A 20,683-nucleotide genomic window follows, 5' to 3' on the forward strand; every position below is an offset into this window, starting at 1 on the left:
TCTGGAGCCAGTGGGTGAGATCATCCATCATCAGGGGCTGAGATATCATCCATATCCTAATGATACCCAGCTTTGCAGAGATTCATATACATCTTACAAAAGAAAAACAAATACTAATAAGTTTGACTCTTTTCCTGTTTTTTTTCACTGGCTATCATTTCTTTCTCTAAAAGGGACAAAGACCGTTAATTGAAATACAAAATAAATGCCATTATTTCTAGTCAATTGCAATCTGTTCTGCAAATGTCACTTTGTTTTCTTTGTTACAGCATTTCTATATTATTTTAAAGGAGTTTTTAAAATAAGTGGTATATAATTGCCATGATATTCTGTTTCCCAGAATTTTAATTGATCTACAAAGTGGACCTTTCCACCACTTATCATCTTGATACTAATCCAACCTTTAAACAAAAGCCTGGTAGTATGATTATAGACATGTTCCAACTATTCAAATGAAGCTCCAGGAATCAAAATCCAAAGTATTTTCCTTTCCAGGGAGGAAAATGATCAACAAGTGAGTTGTGCCTGTATTTTAAAATTGTTGTTCTTCTTCTTTTTAATTTGAGGATGGGGCTCTCTCCTCTGTCTGTCTATCTGTTTCTGTATTGGAGTGTGTGAGAGAAATCTACCTGACTTTCTGAAAATTTAAATTACTAATAGCAGGTGACCCCTATTCCACTTCTACCAAATTCTGAACATCTATAATGAAGTTTTAATTTTTTGGAGATAGAGTTTTCAGACTATGAATGCAGACTGCTAAAATCGAGTTAATCTCATAACAAAATAGCACTTCTCTCAAACTTGTAATAATACAGATCCTTCTGCATTAAATATCCAATCAAATATCTTACCGATCAATGACTTTAGATATAATTCTCTAGAATTTGATTGGTATTTCCTGCAACCTTATAACTGTATTTTATAGTTTTCACTTTTTTTATAATACATTGACTTTTTAATGTACAGTATATCACATAAGTGAGTACACCCCCTCACATTTTGTAAATATTTAAGTATATCTTTTCATGTGACAACACTGAAGAAATGACACTTGGCTACAATGTAAAGTAGTGAGTATACAGCTTGTATAACAGTACAAATGTGCTGTCCCCTCAAAATAACCCAACACACAGCCATTAATGTCTAAACTGCTCGCAACAAAAATGAATACACCCCTAAGTGATAATGTCCAAATGGGACCCAAATAACCGTTTTCCTTCCCTGGTGTCATGTGACTTGTTAGTGTTACAAGGTCTCAGTTATGAAGGGAGAGCTGGTGTGTTAAATTTGCTGTTATCACTCTCACTCTCTCATACTGGTCACTGAAAGTTGAATATAGCATCTCATGGCAATGAACTCTTCGAGGATCTGAAAAAATGAACTGTTGCTCTACATAAAGATGGCCTAGGCTATAAGAAGATTGCCAAGACCCTGAAACTGAACTGAAGCACAGTGGCCAAGACCATACAGCGGTTTAACAGGAGAGGTTCCATTCAGAACAGCCTCACCATGGTTGACCAAAGAAGTTGAGTGCCTGTGCTAAGCGTCATATCCAGTGGTTGGCTTTGGGAAATAGATGTTTGAGTGCTACCAGCATTTCTGCAGAGGTTGAAAGGATGTGGGGGGTCAGCCTGTCAGTGCTCAGACCATACGCTGCACACTGCATCAAATTGGTCTGCAGGGCTGCCATCCTAGAAGGAAGCCTCTTCTAAAGATGATGCACAAGAAAGCCCACAAACAATTTGCTGCAGACAAGCAGACTAAGGACATGGATTTCTGGAACCATGCTCTGTAGTCCAATGAGACCAAGATAAACTTATTTGGTTCAGATGGTGTCAAGCATGTGTGGCGTCAACCAGGCGAGGACTACAAAGACAAGTTTGTCTTGCCTACAGTCAAGCATAGTGGTGAAAATGTCATGGTCTAGGGCTGCATGAGTGCTGCCAGCACTGGGGAGCTATAGTTCATTGAGAGAACCATGAATGCCAACATGCACTGTGACATACTGAAGCAGAGCATGATCTCCTTCCTTCGGAGACTGGACTCCAACATGATAATGACCACAAACACACCTCCAAAATGACCAGTGCTTTGCTAAAGAAGCTGAGGGTAAAGATGATGGACTGGCCAAGCATGTCTCCAGACCTAAACCCTACAGAGCATCTATGGGACATCCTGAAACGGAAGGTGGTGGTCTCTAACAAGATCTCTAACATCCACCACTTCTGCAATGTCATCATGGAGGAGTGGAAGAGGACTCCAGTGGCAATCTGTGAAACTCTGGTGAACTCTATGTCCAAGAGGGTTAAGCAGTCCTGGAAAATAATGGTGGCCACACAAAATATTGACACTCTGGGCCCCACTTGGACATTATCACTTAAGGGGCTACTCACTTTTGTTTCCAGCAGTTTAGACATTAATGGCTGTGTGTTGCATTATTTTGAGGGGACAGCACATTTGCACTGTTATTACAAGCTGTGAGGTGAAACTCAAAAAATTAGAATATCATGCAAAAGTTCATTTATTTCAGTAATTCAACTTAAAAGGTGAAACTAATATATGAGATAGACTCATTACATGCAAAGCAAGATAGTTCAAGCAGTGATTTGTCATAATTGTAATGATTATGGCTTATAGCTCATGAAAACCCCAAATCCACAATTTCAGAAAATTAGAATATTACATGCAATCAATAAAACAAGGATTGTACATAGAACAATATCGGACCTCTGAAACGTATAAGCATGCATATGTACTCAGTACTTGGTTTGGCCCCTTTTGCAGCAATTACTGCCTCAATATGGCGTGACATGGAAGCTATCAGCCTGTGGCACTGCTGAGGTGTTATGGAAGACCAGGATGCTTCAATAGCGGCCTTCAGTTCTTCTGCATTGTTCGGTTTCATGTCTCTCATCTTTCTCTTGGCAATGCCCCATAGTTTCTCTATGGGGTTTGGGTCAGGCGAGTTTGCTGGCCAATCAAGCACAGTAATCCCACAGTCATTGAACCAGATTTTGCTGCTTTTGGCAGTGTGGGCAGGTGCCAAGTCCTGCTGGAAAATGAAGTCAGCATCCCCATAAAGCTCGTCTGCAGAAGGAAGCATGAAGTGCTCCAAAATCTCCTGGTAGATGGCTGCGTCGACTCTGGACTTAATGAAGCACAATGGACCAACACCAGCAGATGACATGGCTCCCCAAATGAACACAGACTGTGGAAACTTCACACTGGACTTTAAACATCTTGCAGTGTGTGCCTCTCCATTCTTCCTCCATACTCTGGGTCCTTGGTTTCCAAATGAGATGGAAATGTTGCTCTCATCAGAAAAGAGGACTTTGGACCACTGAGCAACAGACCAGGTCTGGTTTTCTTTAGCCCAGGTAAGACGCTTCTGACATTGTTTGTTGTTCAGGAGCGGCTTGACAAGAGGAATATGACATTTGAAGCCCATGTCCAGGATCCGTCTGTGTGTGGTGGCTCTTGATTCACTGACTCCAGCCTCAGTCCAGTCCTTGTGAAAGTCCCCAACACTTTTAATGGCCTTTTCCTGACAATCCTCTCCAGGCTGAGGTCATCCCTGCTGCTTGTGCACTTTTCTTCCACACTTTTCCCTTCCACATAACTTTCTATTAATGTGATTTGATACAGCACTTTGGGAACATCCAACTTCTTTTGCAATTACCTTTTGAGTCTTTCCCTCTTTATGGAGGGTGTCAATGATGGTTTTCTGCACAACTGTCAGGTCAGCAGTCTTTCCCATGATTGTGATTCCTACTGAACTGAGATAGCCTAAAACTTTGGTTCAGGTCTAACAACCAGGCTGAAGGTTGCAGGCCCGAAAAAGTCTGGTCAAGTCCAAAGCCTTATTTCCTTTCTTGTAAGAATTGCTGACATGACTAATGATTATTTTTATCTGCAAGCAGGCTGACCCAGACGAATGCATCCTGTTTGCTAGCTTGTTCTCCTTTCCCTCCCTTTTTCCTTTCTGTCCCTTTTGGTAATTAAGATTTGTACTAAGCGCTTTCAGTTCCTTATATGCCATATATGTCAAATGTAACAATCAGCAACTGTATACGTAATGTGGGGTATAAAACCCTGTTTATGATAATCATTCGGGGTCCGGACAAGTTGTTTTTTCTTTTGTTCGGTCCTATGCATAATAAACTGTTTCCTACATCGGAGAGCTTGGTCTGTGGTCTGTGGCCCTCCCTCTTCCTACATCAGAACCAGACTGAGAGACCATTTAAAGGCTCAGGAACCCTTTGCGGGTGTTATGGCGTAATTAGCTGATTAGAGTGGGCCACTTTGAGCCTCGAATATTGCACCTTTTCACAATATTCTAATTTTTTGAGATTGTGGATTTGGGGTTTTCATGAGCTGTAAGCCATAATCATCACAATTATGATAAATCACGGCTTGAACTATCTTGCTTTGCATGTAATGAGTCTATCTCATATATTAGTTTCACCTTTTAAGTTGCATTACTGAAATAAATGAACTTTTTTACGAGTTTCACCTGTATAGTCACTACTTTTACATTGTAGCCAAGTGTCATTTCTTCAGTGTTGTCACATGAAAAGATATACTTAAATATTTACAAAATGTGAGGGGGGTGTACTCATCTGTGATATACTGTATGCTTTTAAGCATGTCTAAGAAAGCATTCCAAATACCTGTAAGTGATGGTCAATGTATGAAGTTCTTAAAATCTCTGCAGCTGATGGCCTCAGTGAAGGGTTCTTATTCAGCATTCTAAAATATTAACAAAATGAAATGAATCAATACTGACATTAACAACAGATATAATGGAAAAAATGAAATCCTAACAAACATACCCACCTATGCAAGACAGCGTCAAGTTCTCTTGGAAAATTGTCTGGAAGAGAAGGTGTTTTGCTCTCTACAATTTTCAGAACAATGGTCAAAAAACTGTGACCAGTAAACATGTGATTCAAACAACACATCTCATACAAAATGCATCCAAGTGACCTAGAATGCAAGATAAAAATGATTCAAGGACAAGTAGTTATTCTAAATTCATGCCTAGTGACTGCTTATACTTATCTTGTAGTCCTGGTGAAAAGAAATGATAAGTTCCCTGCAGACAAAAATAAAATATACTTTCTCCAAACTATAAAATCATACTTAGCATAAATTTAGATATATGAGTAATAAAACAGATTTTTTGTGATCAACCTAAGTACATAGCAAGATAAAAATACATACCATAGGTAAAACTGTTAAAAAAACAGATAATCCTTATGGTCATTAGCCCAGAAGTATGGTCATACATCATTGCAGTCATAAGGCATCACATGATTCAAAGTTATGATCATTTTTATGGTAGCTGTTAGGTGAACATAGTGGTCATTAAGCAAACACTGTACTTGTTGAGCAAACCCATTTTCCCCAATGAGTGTTTTTTTCTAGAAATTGGAAATACATGTTGGAAACCAACAAAAAAAGTTATAAATCACAGCCATGTGACAAAGGGATGCTGCAAATGATTGCAAAAAGACCATTGGCTTACCTGAACGGTCGTTCTCTGGGCGCTGCGGGAGAGTCCAAGCATGGGTTAACACAATCTAACTGCCCTAGGACTGAGTAAGTTTTTTGTTGACCACGCCTCCCTTTGCCTCTGCAATTCAGTTTAAAAATGAAGAAATCGCCATACAGGACGGCCGATCCTCAGTTCACTCAAGATCAACCTTGATCAATCAACAGACCCTGGGCGGGGTTGGACTCTCCGGCAGCGCCCAGAGAACGACCGTTCAGGTAAGCCAACGGTCTTTCTCCTGTGTGCTGCTTGGAGAGTCCAAGCATGGGACATACCCAAGCTATTGTGTCCCAGGGCGGGTAGAGTCCAGAGTGTCCGTAGCCTCTGTAACCTTTTGTAAAATCTGTCTTCTGAAAGAGGCTTTGGCAGAGGCAAAGTGTCAATCTTGTAATTTTTAATAAATGCCATGGGTGACGACCACGCAGCTGCTCTGCAAATGTCAATGATAGACGCCTGGGTCACCCAAACAGCTGAAGTAGCTGCACTCCTAGTTGAGTGTGCAGTCACACCTCGCGGCGCAACTTTGCCCTGATGTTCATAGGCGAGTTTGATGGAGGCCCGCAGCCAATGTCCAATCATATGGGATGACACCTTGCGGCCCAGCGACCCAGGGTGGAATGAAATGAACAATGATTCAGAGCGTCGAAAGTCCTTGGTTCTTTTGATGTAAATACGGACTGCCCTCCTTACGTCCAACTTATGCCAGGCCTTTTCCTTTGGATGAACAGGTTTAGGACAAAAATTGGGAAGGATCACCTCCTGGGATCTGTGAAAATGCAAATTGACTTTTGGAATAAAGGCGGGATCCAGCCTCAGTATGACCCTATCAGGATGTATAATGCATAGATCTTCCCTGACTGAAAGTGCAGCCAGCTCAGAAATTCAACACGCCGAGGTGATGGCGACTAGGAAGGCAGTCTTAAGTGTCAGGTGATGTAGGCTAGCCTGCCTCAAGGGCTCGAAGGGCGCCCCTGTCAAAGCCCTTAGGATGAACGGCAAGTTCCAAGACGGGTAACGATGAACCACCTGAGGGCAGATATTCACCGCGCCCCTCAGGAAGCTCTTAATCTGTGGATGTTGGCTCAATGATCTAGAAGAGCTACAGGTAAGGACGGTTGACAGTGCAGCGACCTGACGCCGGAGCGTGTTGGGCGCAAGCCCCCTGTCCAGACCTTCCGGAAGAAAGTCAAGTATTTGTGGAATGGAAGCAGAAATATCCTTTATACCGTTCTTCTGACACCAGTCAGAGAAGACAGTCCATGTGGCTTCATATATCCTAGCAGTGGAAGGTCTCCTGGATGCTTGTATAGTTCGAATGACCTTGTCAGAAATTTTCTGTTTCCTCAGGAGGTCCCCCTCAAGTGCCAGACGGCTAGTTGCAGCCACTGGGGGTCTGGATGAGAGATGGCCCCTTGGCTGAGGGAGATTTGCTCCTGAGGAATTCTCCATGGTCTCTGGATGGAGAGACTGACAAGGCCCGCGTACCAGGACTGTCCGGGCCAGTGAGGCGCTACCAGTATTATCTCCGCCTTCTTTTCCAACAGCTTGGTCACCACTTGTGGAATGAGAGGCAGATGGGGAAATACATATAGAAGTCCTGAGGGCCATCTGCACCTCAGCGCATCCGTCCCCTCCGCCAGAGGGGAGTGGTATCTTGAAAAGAAACGGGGCAGATGTGTGTTGGAGTGAGTGGCAAAGAGGTCTACTTGCGGTTTGCCGAATCTCCTCACGATCTGCTTCAACAGGTCCGGGTGTAGCCACCATTCGGAATGGTCGATTGTCTGCCGACTCAGCCAATCTGCTTCCTGGTTGTTCGTCCCTGAGATGTGGTCTGCTCTAATGGATGCAAGATGGCGTTCCGCCCACCTTCCCAGGGACTCCGCCTCCACCATGAGACTCTTGGAGTGAGGGCCACCTTGCATGTTTATGGGGGCCTTTGTTGCCACGTTGTCTCTTAGTAACAGTACACGATGGCCCACAATCCGGGATGCAAACTGGCGCAAGGCAAGACGTGCCGCTCTCAGTTCCAGCCAATTTATGCTGTGCGCAGCTTCGCTCTGGCTCCACTTGCCCTGTGTTAGCTGGCCCCGGCAGTGTGCCCACCATCCTTGTAGGCTGGCATCTGTTGTCACCATGATTCTTTCGGGTTCTTTGAATAGGCACTCCTTCTGTACTGCCGTGGTCCGCCACCAATGTAGTGAGCGGATCACCTTTGGCAGTAACCGAACAGGGCGTGGTGAGTTGCTGACCCTCGCCCTCTGCATTGGCAGGAGGAACCACTGCAGCTCCCTGGCATGGAGACGTGCCCAGGGAACTACCTTCAGGCTTGAGATCATGATGCCCAGAAGTTGGGAGAGCTTGGCGATTACCACTGACCTGGACAGGCAGCATTGACGCACCCTGTGTCGAAGATTCTTTAACCTGTCTGGTGACAGGAACACCTGGCAAGAGGTGGAGTCTATTATGGTGCCGAGATGTTAAATGCGGGTGGTTGGTTCGAGGTGGCTCTTCTTCCGGTTCACCGAGAAGCCGTGGCGCTGTAGAGCCCTTATGGTCACCTGAATGTCCCGTCGGGCCTGGTCGCAATTGGTGGAATGGATGATGATGTCGTCTAGGTACCATTCCAGACGAATTGGCCGGGTCTGGAGATGAGCCGCCACCACTGCCAAGATCTTTGTGAAGGTCCTGGGTGCAGCCGAGAGGCCGAAGGGCAGGGCCCTGTACTGATAGTGCCTCCCGTCGTAGTGGAAACTTAGAAACCGTCTGTGAGCTGCATGGATGGGAATGTGCAGGTAGGCCTCCTTCAAGTCTATGGAGGTGAGCAGATCCCCCTGCCTTATGCATTCTAGGATGGAATGGAGAGACTGCATCTTGAATTGCTTGTAGGCCAGATACTGGTTCAAGTGTTTTAGATCCAAGATGGCTCTCCACCCCCCTGAGGACTTTGGGACCAGGAAAAGAATGGAGTAAAATCCCTGCTTCTCCTGATCCTTTGGCACTGGCTCTATGGCCTTATTTGATACAGATGGAGGATCTCCTTCTGCATGAGGTCTCTTTTTTGGGGGTTCCTGGGAGTCGGACAACGAATGAATGTCCTTTGGGGAAAGGATAGGAAGTCTAGGACTAGGCCCCTCCTGATCGTGTTGAGGACCCACGAGTCTGATGTGATCTCCTCCCACCTGTCGGCATATAACTGAAGCCGGCCGCCTATGGGAGGAACCCTTTGATGGTAACTTTCCCCATTGGAAGTGGAGGGAATTTGCACCCCCACGAAAGGGCTTCCGAAAGGAATTTTGCTGTTGTTGCCTCCGTCGTGACCCGTAGGAGCCCCTATCCTGGCCCCTATCTGTCACCTGGGAGTAGGATCTCTGATAGTTAGAGGAACTGGATGCCTGAGGGGTCTCCTGTGCCCTAAAGGATCGCTTCCGAAAGGAACCTGAGCCCTTGCGTTCGTTTTTCTTGAGAGTGGTGGGGAGGACCTTCCGTTTGTCCTTTGTCTCAATGACAAACTTGTCCAGTGCCTCCCCAAAGAGCTCCCCCCTTTGAAGGGGGCAGAAGCAAGCTTCCACTTCGCCTTCATGTCTGCCTGCCAAGGGCGGAGCCACAGGAGGCGACGAGAGGTGACATTAGATGCCAGTGCCCTGGACGCGAACTTAGCCGCGTTCAAAGAGGCATCCGGTGAATATTCGACTGCGGTAATTATTTTGTTGATGTCATGCTTCCACCGAGATCCCCAGAAGGGGGTTTGGATCTCAGTTGTTGCAGCCAAAGGAGGGACGCCCTGGTGAAAAAAGAGGCAGAGGTGGATGCCCTGATGGCCCAGGCCGCCGCCTGGTGTGTTTTGTGACATGCCTTCTCGGATCTCTTGTCTTTGGCTTTGAGACCTTCTAGGAGGTCAGCAGGTAAGTTTGAATTGGAGGTCAAGGAGACCACCGGTGCATCTACCTCTGGCAATTTTAGCACTTCCTCCATCTTACTTTCTACAGCATAGAGAGACTTATCTCCACCGCTGGGGTTGGTAAGGGTACCTGGCTGAACCCACTGTCTTTGGACTTCGTCCATAAATAGATCAGGCACTGGCACTAAATCTAGGGTAGGCGCTGGTTCTTTAAACAAGCCCTCCTTATGGTCCTTAGCCGAAACTAGGGGGATGGCCACAGTCTTGGGAGAGGAACCCAAGTCAGTGGCCGCCTTGGCCTTCTGAAGTATAGATTTGAATAGAGAGGGTTTGAATAACCCCGTGAAGGCTGGCTTATCAGGAGGAAGATCCTCATCTTCCGACAACTCAAAGTCATCAATTTCTCCTTCTTCTTCTCAGACCGATTCCTCAGTAGCCACTGAGGTGCCTGGAGAGGGAGGAGCCTGATCCTTGGCTTGCGCCGCAGTAGGCCTAGACTTTGGAGTACCAGCGGGTCAGGCTTCCTTCTGCTTGATGCCCTCGGCTATGCCCTGGGAAATGGCCTGAGATATCACTTCTTTCATTTCAGCTGACAGGGCTGGTCCCTTATCTTCCCTGGGGCGAGCCGATGAAGGTGCAGGACGCTTCCTGGTCCCCCTGGCATAGTTACTCTCTTCCTCTGGAATGGTGTCCTGGAAAGGTACCAGCTCCTCCCTGATGGACAAGCTGGGAGAATCAGGGTAACCCCAGGATGCGTCAGGGAAGAATCTCTGGAAATTTCCCCCACAGACAGAGGAGACCTGTCCCCTCTGGGGGAGTCAGGCTCCTACTCTCCTCTCTGGTCTGATGTAGGCCCAGGCAATGCCTTGGGAGACCTATCACTCCTATGGGGCTGTGAGGTCTTTTGCCTGCGAGGCCCTTCTTGCTTTTATCAGTGCCCCCAGAGGGCCCAGGGGATGCCCTCCTGGAGGTGGCCTTGCCTCCCTTTCCTCCATTGGGGGGGGGGGAATCAAGCCTGCTCTGCTTGGAGGAAGGCCCTGCCTGCACTTCTTGTGACCCCAAACTTTTGTCCGCCATATTGGCCAGCCAGTCGCAGTAGGAACAGACAGGTGAGTCAGATGCAATATGATACGGTGCAAGGGCGTGAGCCAGCCGGCCAGAAGAACGGCCTGCGATCCGCAAATGAGGGGAAGGACGCCTGAGGGCGGAACCTTCTCTTCGCTCGATGGCCGCCTCCCAGGCTCAGCTGTCTCCCGATTAGGGCCTCGCCAGCTTCCCGGATAAGACTCACGCACAGACGGCTTTGCTGCTGCTGCTGAGGACGCGATCTACCTACTCCTCGCGGCCCCGATGCTCGAAATGTCGCTTGGCGCTTTAAGATAGCTGCCGCTGCGCGTGCAGCCTTCCCCTGTACAAATGGCCGTGCTTGCGGCGAAGGCACGCAAAGCCCACCAAAATGGCCGCCGCTGTTGCTGGGCAGATTAAACGGCAGCTTTTGCTGCCTGAGACCTCAACGGGCCCTCCAAGGCGATCCAGACGAAACCGGCAGGGACAAATACCGCCGGGAAGCCCCGCTCCTGCCCCGTGCTCACCGGCAGCCGCCAGACAAGCAAATCACCCCATGCGTAGCGCACTCGCATTCAGCAGGTGACGGGCATCCGGCAGAACCTCTCAGGCAGTGCTTTGTTAAAGGAGTAATGTAACGTTGTCAGTTCTGGTTGATAAATGTCTTTTTGTCCTGTGTTTGCTATGGGGAGTCCAGTTTAACTGCTCTAAGACTGTGGAGCTCCCCAGCCACAGTCCAAACGGGCGGACTGAGTTTTTAAACTGGATTGCAGAGGCAAAGGGAGGCGTGGTCAACAAAAATCTTACTCAGTCCTAGGGCAGTTAGACTGTGTTAACACATGCTTGGACTCTCCAAGCAGCGCACAGGAGAACTGAACTATTTGCCAACTGCCTAAAATGCAGTCATGCAATTGCTGTGTGTGTCTGTGCCATCGTAACTCCCAAGTCATAAAAAATTCTGCATAATTCATTGTAACTTGGATTACTTGTGAATTAACAATAATTTGGTGCTATTCAATTGCTTCAGTTCTACTGCAGCTATGCTTTGGAATAGCACTCCCACAAACTTTGAATAGTTCCCATGTGCTTATCTTTAAGCAATTTTTGAAAACCTGACTTTTCCCCAAGCATTGCTTAGGATATTTGGGTAGACCCTTTTCCAGTTGGAGCATGACATGGTCAGACCATATGTTGTTTTGTCAAATTGTAATTTTCATTTGATGCTGTTCTTTTAAATAAATAAATAGTTCTTGACTTTTGTCAGTAATGGAGCTTGCCCATTAGTGTTGCATGTCATGATAGCTATTAAGCAAGGAAATGTTGGTTAGTGACCCGTCCCCTGTTCTACCTGATGTTAAATGAACACGTAGGTTGTTAAGTGGAACACAAGATACCTGATGGGTGAGGGAAGGCCCTGAAAGGCCTAGCACAGGTCAAGGCCCAATTGTCCCAGGTCTCCTTAAAACATCTCCCATCCCTTGCTTTTTGCTCCTTGGGTCCCTTCGGGCTTCAGATCTGCTTCCCACCACATTAGGCCCCATACCCTCCTCCTCACTTAAGGTATCTTCTGAGGAATTCAGGAGCTTTCCACAGCAAAGGAACAGCAAAAGCGGGGGAAGCGCAGGGGGGTTGTGTGTGGGCACGTCACACCCATAATGCAACCCATTTTTGGTGTACTTTTTTCATCCTCCCCAGGCTCCAGAGGCTTTATAGGAGCCTGGGGAGGGCGAAAACAGCCTCCCCCGCCCCCCGGAGGCTTCAGGAGCCTCACTGAAGCCTCCGGAGTGCGAAAAACTGGCCCTACGGGCAAACCGGGACTTCAGGAATGGACTTCCGGTTTGCTCGTAGGGCTGGTTTTAGCCCTCCGGAGCCTTCAGGGGCTTTCCGGAGGTTTCTCTGAAGGCTCCAGTGGGCAAAAAATGACCCTACAAGAAAACCAGAATTGACTTCCGGTTTGCTTGTTAGTTGTTTTATGCTCTCCATAGCCTTCATGGAAGTCTCCTGAAGGCCCCTGAAGGTTCCAGAGGGCTAAACCAAGCCCCACGAGCAAACTGGAAGTACGTACCCGAACTTCCGGTTTGCCCATAGGGCCGATTTTCTATGCTCCAGAGGCTTCAAGGAAGCCTCCGGAGGGCAAAAAATGCCCTCAAAAGAAGACTGAAGTCTTCTTCAGGGCAATGCCTCACGTACCCTGACAAATGGCTCCATGTGCCACTTATGGCACGCCTGCCATAGGTTCGCCCCCAATGTCTCTTCTAAGTGTTATTCTGTTATTCTGACACCTTTCCCAGGCCCTCTACTCAGATTTTGGCATCTTCAGTTTTACTGCCTGAGCAAGGGGTTGGACTAGAACAGTGATGGCGAGCCTATGGCACGAGTGCCACAGGTGGCACTTGGAGCCATTTGTCAGGGCACGTGAGGCGCTGCCCTGTCAGCTGGCCAGCGCGCATGTGCGCGCTGGCCAGCTGAGTTTACCGTTTTTAAAAGCCATTTTTCGCCCACCCCAGGCTCCAGAGGCTTTATAGGAGTCTGGGAAGGGCCAAAAGAGCCTCCACCACACACCCCGGAGGCCCTCCGGAGGCTTCAGGGACCGTCCAGAGGCGTCCCTGAAGCCTTCGGAACGCTTAAAACGACCCTCTGAGCAAACCGGAAGTGACTTTCGGTTTGCTCGGAGGACCGTTTTAAGCGTTCGAAGGCTTCAGGGACCGTCCGGAGGCTTCCCTGACGCCTTCAGAGCGCTTAAAACGACCCTCCGAGCAAACCGGAAGTCACTTCCAGTTTGCTCGGTGGGTCGTTTTAAGCGTTCCGAAGGCTTCGGGGAAGCCTCCGGACAGTCCCTGAAGCCTTCGGAGTCACTTCCGGTTTGCTCGGAGGGTCATTTTGAGCGCTCCGAAGGCATCAGAGAAGCCTCCGGACAGTCCCTGAACCCTTCGGAACACTTAAAACGACCCTCCGAGCAAACCGGAAGTGGCTTCCGGTTTGCTTGGAGCATCGTTTTAAGTGTTCCGAAGGCTTCCGGGAAGCCTCTGGACGATCTCTGAAGCCTCCGTAGGGCCTCCGGGGGGGGCGGGGGAGGCTCTTTTCGCTCTCCCCAGGCTCCTATAAAGCGTCTGGAGCCTGGGGAGGGCGAAAAAAGCATGTAAAAATGGGGGGAGTGCCTGTTGTGCACCCGCACACGACCCCCCCTGCACTCCCCCCACTTGTGGCACATGAGCCAAAAAAGGTTTGCCATCGCTGGACTAGAAGAACTCCAAAGTCCCTTCCAACTCTGTTATTTTGTTATTCCTAAGCTAAATAGCTAAAACCCTCATTGGGATCCTATTTCTTTTGCTCCCTCTGGAGTAATGAGTTAAAGGACTGCCTCTAGATATTCATTTTAATAAGATTTTTAGAAACCTGCAGTTGAAAGTTCTTCATATCTCCTTAACCTGAAGACCCAATTTCATTTCGAATTTAATCCCAAGATGATTGCCCTTTTAGCATTTCTCTTGACACTTCTCCAAAATGCAAGAAGCCACATCTCTCTCTTCCTCTTCCTCCCTGCACCACAGCAGAGCAGCAGTCTCGGCCCTAGCGTGGGCTCCCAAGATGGCTGTCCACCCACCCACTGGCCGGGCTGGCACGGAAGTGGTGTGTTCTCCCATCACAGGCTGGATGCGGGACCTAACATGGAGGTGAAGGTAAGCAGGCAGCAGTTGCCAGGAGGCCCCGCAGAAGCCTAGCGAGTCAGGCACAAAAGGCAAGCAAGCCTTGCCATGTCTGCCCAAGGTGGCTTTTTGGCCAATGGTATCCCTCCCCTGCTTCGATATTGGCCTTATCTTCCAGAGCTTCCATGTGCCTCTGCCTGCCTGAATGCCCTGCCCTTCAGATTCCAATGGAGTCAGTGCGTGGCTATCTACGAAGGCAAGACTGATGGCAGGCAGCCCTCAGGGCAGACGCCGCTGGGGCCAAGATTGCTCCTCTGCTATGATGCATGTGTGCAGGTCCGAGACATCCTCTGCCTTCGCTGAGCACTGCCAGCACTGGGTGCTGGCCCCATCGGTATATGAAGGGCAGGGCACTTGGGCTGGCAGAGGCATGTGGAAAGCCTGGAGTTCCTTGAGGCCTTCGGGACAGATCAGGTTGTCCAAGGCTTTGCTCCCTGGGAAGGGCTCCATCATGGAGGGCTGTGTGCCCAGACCAGGTGCTTTCTCTCGGGCCTCGAGAAGTGGTAGGAGGCAGAGGCAAAAAAAAAAAAAGAATTGAGCCTGAGAGAAGCAATAGGAGGCAGAGGGCAAGAAAAAGATTAGAGAAGCAGTAGGAAGCGGAGGGTGAGAGAAAAAGGAAGCTTTGGAAACTAGCACTCTTCCAAGCCCCGCTTCCCCGAGAGGGTGCCTGGTCATGCTGACCTCTGCCTCAAGGTTTCTGCTGCTGGAGTGGGCGGGAGCAGGCTGAGGCTGGGTGAGTCTAGGCAAGCGAGGAGGAGTGGAGATCAGTAAAGGAAGGTAATTGAGGCGGAGAGCTGGGCCACTGCCGTGTGGTAGGCTGCGGCGGAATGGAGGCAAGTTGGCTGGGCTACATGGGAAGCTGGCTGGGCTACATGGGAAGCATGAACTTGAGCCTTGCTCACAGCCTCACCCAGGCAGATCAGGGCTGCTCAGCTGGACCATGGGAGAGCCCCACGTGGGATGCAGCCACAGCAGTGAAGGCAAGCAAGCTGGCTGGCCCGCAGAGACCATGTGGTCAAGGCAGGCAAGGGAGCCAGACAGAGAGCAGCAGCAGCTATCCTGGGCAAGTGGGCGAGATGAGGAGTGACTGGGCACGGTGGGGTCAGCCAGTGGTGAGATTTGCCAGTTCGCCAAACTGCACAGAATCTTAACAATTGGTTTGCCTGAACCGGTCCGAACCATCTGAAGCGCACCTCTGGAGTACACTATAATTAAGCCAATTAAGTGACCAGTTGTTCAATAAGTACTACTTATAACATTGCCCAATGCTGACTACACTAGATAGATTTATTTCTGTTTTCTTTAGCACAATAAGTGTAATGGGATCTCTGGGACTTATCTACAGCCAAATCAAAACCCAAACTGCTTTTATAGTAGATGAAACAAAGCAAGATGGCGCTCCTAGAATTTTTTAGCTTTACCTTACTAAAAGCAACAGTCAATTGCAAATAATCATGCTTTACAATCAAGCACAGCTGAGAAATGTGTTAAGAAGACTTCCTTTTCTTTTGCAGAGCCAAACTCAAAAAGAACAAGCTATTTGTTAGAGAGAAACATCAAAACAAGTTGGAGACATTACATTTGCTACAATCCTAAATACTGTTTGTAAAGCACTTTTTAAAACTGCTGTCTTTTTATATAAAAGATGATTCATATAGAACAGATGGAGCCCCCCTGCAGCTCCTCAGCTGCAGGCAGCCCTGGGCACTTAGTAATGTGGTCTCACAAATAATAATAAAATTTTTAAAAATATTATAATCTTTGGACAATCTTGCTATAGCACCCCCCCCCCCCCAATAATAATAATAATACAAAGAAAAATGGCACCTATTTAACTCCAAAACCAGAAGTGATTCTTCCTAAGGCCCCAGTATTACTATAGAATCCCCAGAAGCAATGGTGAGATTTATTTATTTTTACTACCAGTTCTGTGTGCGTGGCTTGGTGGGCAAGGCAGGGGAAGGATACTATAAAATCTCCATTTCCTCCCACTCCAGGGGAAGGTTACTGCAAAATCCCCATTTCCTCCCAATCAGCTGGGACTTGGGAGGCGGAGAATAGATGGGACTAAGCCAGCCAGAGGTGGTATTTAACAGTTCTGCAAACTACTCAAAATTTCCGCTACCGGTTCTCCAGAACTGTCAGAACCTGCTGAATACAACCTCTGCCCAGAAGGCATTGGTCTTGAGCTAAGTATGATTTAGAACAAAACTGCATTGATTCAAAATGTGGAACTGAAAGGCAAGGCAACAATGCATTTAATACCTTCTATCTGCCTTATTTTAAAAAGTTTTCAGCATTTTATTCCTCCATTTTAGCTTGCAAGGAACAATCGATTTTCATTCAAATGCAAAGAAATAGCAACACAGGAATCTTCACTTCTTTAACACCAGTAAAAAGAAAAAAAAGTTATCTGTGAAAAATAATAGGGTTATTTAATGATGGATCCCTAGATTTGTTACATTATTTAAGATTATTTCAAGAAACCAATACATGTAATAGACTGGGAATTCATAAAAATGTTCAGTTTTAAAAGAAGCAGCCACAAAAATACTCTGCTTTATTCATAACACTCACACCATACAGAGCCATGGGGGCAGAGTGGTTAGAATGCAATACTGCAGACTCATTGCTCACTCCAGGAGTTCGATTCTCACCGGCTCAAGGTTGACACAGACTGCCATCCATCCAAGATTGGTAAAATGAGGACCCAGATTGATGGGGGCAATATGCTGAATTTGTAAACTGCTTAGAGAGGGCTCTAAAGCACTATGAACTGGTATATAAGTCTAAGTGCTATTGCTATTGGTATCTATCAATTTATTATATAACATAAATAAAAATCCATTTTCAATTAGAAGAAAAATTGTGTCACAAAAATATACTCCAATAGAATACAATAAAACCTTTTTTTCAAAAGAGAAGTATAAGAAATGAAGTGAAATGTCAGACTAACCCCTCAGAACAATAAAGCATTCTTTACAATAAACGTTCAAATAGAGTGGTAGCCTATTTGTTCTAATAATTGTGTGCTAGGGAGGTATAGAGTTCTATAGAAAGAAAAACAATAAAACCTAACATAAAAAACAGTTATGTGCTTGCTTGTGGTAAAATGAATTTGAATACAGCATTGTCTCCTCACCAAATGTCTGATTTTGTGTCATAACCCTGGTGTTGTAATGCCTCTGGGCTCATGTAGAAAGGTGTCCCAATAAAAGTAGTTGCTAAATCACAGGATCCTATCAAGAGTCGAGAAACTCCAAAGTCCCCTTAAAAGGAAGAGTTAATCTGTTAGAAAAACAACCAATGAGGGGAAAAAATCCTAAAACTAAGCAAAAGCTAGCTAACTATTTAAATTCAAATAGATACTTGTAAAAAAATTTCAGAGGTCACTAATAACACCTTGTAAACTGAGTACAAATAGTGGCTAATATCATGAATAAAGCAGTTGCCCATATTTGCCTTCCATTTACAGAATAAGCTTTCATCCCCAACAAACTATCTTTTTTTATAAAGGCCTACCAGCCTAGTCTTAAAATGTGTCATGATATTGTCTATACAAATAGTCCTTGATTTACAACCATAATTGGGACTACAATTTACGTTGCTAAGCAAGTTGATCATTAAGTAAGTTATAATCAATTTTGCAACATTTTGCAACATTAAGTGAATCACTGCAGTTGTTAAGTGAATCATATGATCATTAAATGAATCTGACTTCCCCCATTGACAGTAATGAGGATTGGTTGTAAGTCACTTATTAAGTGCTGTTGTAACTTTGAACCATCACTAAAGGAATGGTTGTAAGTTACCTGTAGTCAACTACGCATTTATGCACATTAGGAACTTAATCATGCTTTTTTTATTAAGCAAAGAGATATATAAATAGAACACATTGAGTTTAAATTATTTTAAAATCATAGCACAATTATAAAATCATAGCACAATTATAAAATGCAGCAGAAATGGTTGTAGGACGGTAGCTTATATATTATTTTGTAGTGATAAATAACAATAAAAGTATTAATGGAATTATTGAAAAAATATGATGGAAAAACGTTGTTTTTTTTTCATTTAACATGTCAGTCATCCAGGTCATAGATATCCCAAAGGTGCTTTTTCAGGAGGCAACTGGACTTTCTTGTTTTTTTTCTTTGAAGATGTTCTGTTTCTCATCCAAGAAACTTCTTCAGGATAGTGGGGAATGGAAAGATTTATATTCCTTGCAGACAGCTGGTCATTTGCATCCTTTTAGAGGGTCCTTAAAGCAATTGGAGGTTTTTCTGTGGTTTACCAGCTGTCTACAAGGAATATAAATCCTTCCATTTCCCAATATCCTGTCAGAGCTGAAGAAGCTTCTTGAATGAGAAGCGAAATATCTTAAAAGGTAAGAAAAACAAGAAAGTCCACTTGCCTCCTAAAAAATTCATTTAACATGCTCTCATATACTCTCAGGTCTTTAACATAAGGAGAATAAAAACAACTGTAAGTTTTATATAATATGTAAAAAAAAGAAACACAAATTCTACAATACTATGGTATTCTTGAAAAATAACTGCAATGATTCTTTGATAAAAGCAAGCATACACTGGATTTCATGAAATATTTCCTTTCCGTGTACTTTGATCACTGAAAGATATCAACTTGAATTAGCTAACTAAGGAACAGTAATATTTTTACTGTGCCACATGTACATGGCTTTGTGCAAACTTGCCATTACAATGGCAGTCTAGGAGAGAATAGATAAAGAACATTTTTCTCATAACCCACAACAGGCATGATGTAATGTTTTGTTTTGTATTACATTTTGAGATATTCTTTAAAAAAAACACATATTACAAAATATAATTATATGTTGGTAAGGTTCAGTTTTAAAATAAAAAGAGGTAGTTTCACTCTTCCAAATATTTCAACACTAAGATCTGACCCTAGTCTAATGTTTCATTAAAAGGAAAATACCTGGGAATCTGTGAAAAAATAAACTTGGGTAGGAAGTGGTAAGTATTTCTATCTCTTGGTATAAGCATGGAATTATCATTCAAACATCTATTGGGATTTGTAACGGATCCTAACAGCTGTTCAATTTCATCTATCTTGCCATCTTGGCCTCCCTGCATGCTCCTGAAACAATAAATAGTAACTTTTTTTATATCTTACCAATTTTAACCAGATTATTTTTCAAAAAAATATTCTTAGCTTTCAAATCTCGATGAAGTATTTGTCTGAAAATAAAAAATAAAAAATTGTTCCAGTGATAAGAAAAAAAAATGTTATTGCAATAAATGTATCTTGTTATGTTATAAAACTTAAACGTGTCTCCTAACTGCATTCATATCATTGCTTTTGGACTGCAATCCTGAACACATTAATTAGCAACTAAGTCAATTTTTTGATTTTGAATAATGTTAATATCAAAGTTTTTTCCAAATTAATGGAGAGAGGACAGGCAAAAACTACATATATGAAGGGCTGCAGTCAAACTTTCTTCTTGATAACCTCCAGAAGGAAAATAATAAAGATTTTAAAAAGTATTTTAGCAATTTTATTTGAAAATGAATCAAAAAGTACCTTATAAATATATTTTGTTTTTTGGATAGGAAAAGCTGGTTTTGGGGAAATTAGTGTACGAATAAAAATATCTTACAAAAGAAGTCCTTGGTTAATGATGAATCAGATTCTTCATTGCTAAGCAATATTATTGTAAACCATGACATTACATGCTACATCACTTAGCAATGTCAATCCCAGCACATTCCATTGCCATTGTTAAATAAGGCTCATGGATTCTTAAGCAAGTCCCAAATGGTTGCAAACAGGTGAACAGGCAGGTAAAGCATAGTGCACGGCACATGCACAACATGACTGGCTGTCCCTGGGTGGTGAAGAATTTGTAAATGTACTATGAGTCATGGCATGACTGTGGCAGGAGTAGCTGCTACTAGGTGGGGGAGGGCGCATCAGTGGCCCACAAGGCACAGCATGAATATGGCAGAGCAAGGGATGGCTCACTGTGCTTACAAATAGGTTTTAAATAATCCTCTCTCTGACATGGGTTTTCCTCCTATGTTACTGTTTTTATAGTCACCGTTTCCCAGGTACTTCATATATACCTAAATCAGATCCCTAAAAGTGATACTGCTATTCAATTGGGAGAAGGGGGGCCTTGGAGTCGATTTATTAGCAGTGCTTTGACAACTGATATTTTACAACTGGTTTTCTGGCACTGAAGTGCCTTGAGATCCCTTCACCTTTTAGGGAATGTTTATGATGGCCATGTGGGACAATTCACTTTAATATCTAACAGAAGATAACCATGGGAATGTATGCTTATCTGGTTCTCAGGGCAACTGGTAAAGGAACCATCTTCACACTTGTGTATTGGCTAAAATCTGCATTCTGACTAATGGGAGGAGTCTCTACCGCTTTAATTCCACTTGCATTGTCTAAGGGAATTCAGAC

At 45.0% G+C, this 20,683-nt stretch overlaps 1 protein-coding gene across 2 annotated transcripts in view; it reads right to left on the reverse strand.

Annotated features, from left to right (window-relative positions):
• Nucleotides 1–20,683, reverse strand: part of NEK11 (NIMA related kinase 11) — a 193,745-nt gene that overhangs the window by 95,430 nt on the left and 77,632 nt on the right. For both annotated transcript variants that reach the window (XM_081971081.1, XM_081971082.1), the window contains exons 5-8: nucleotides 19,382–19,446; nucleotides 17,367–17,493; nucleotides 4,837–4,986; nucleotides 4,671–4,749 (exon numbers count right to left, since the gene is read on the reverse strand). In XM_081971081.1, the coding sequence (XP_081827207.1) occupies nucleotides 4,671–4,749; nucleotides 4,837–4,986; nucleotides 17,367–17,493; nucleotides 19,382–19,446 (421 nt within the window). The remainder of the gene's footprint in view (nucleotides 1–4,670; nucleotides 4,750–4,836; nucleotides 4,987–17,366; nucleotides 17,494–19,381; nucleotides 19,447–20,683) is intronic.

The sequence above is a fragment of the Natrix helvetica genome (genome assembly GCF_964273705.1).
Source record: "Natrix helvetica genome assembly, chromosome: Z".
NCBI classification, from domain to species: domain Eukaryota; kingdom Metazoa; phylum Chordata; class Lepidosauria; order Squamata; family Natricidae; genus Natrix; species Natrix helvetica.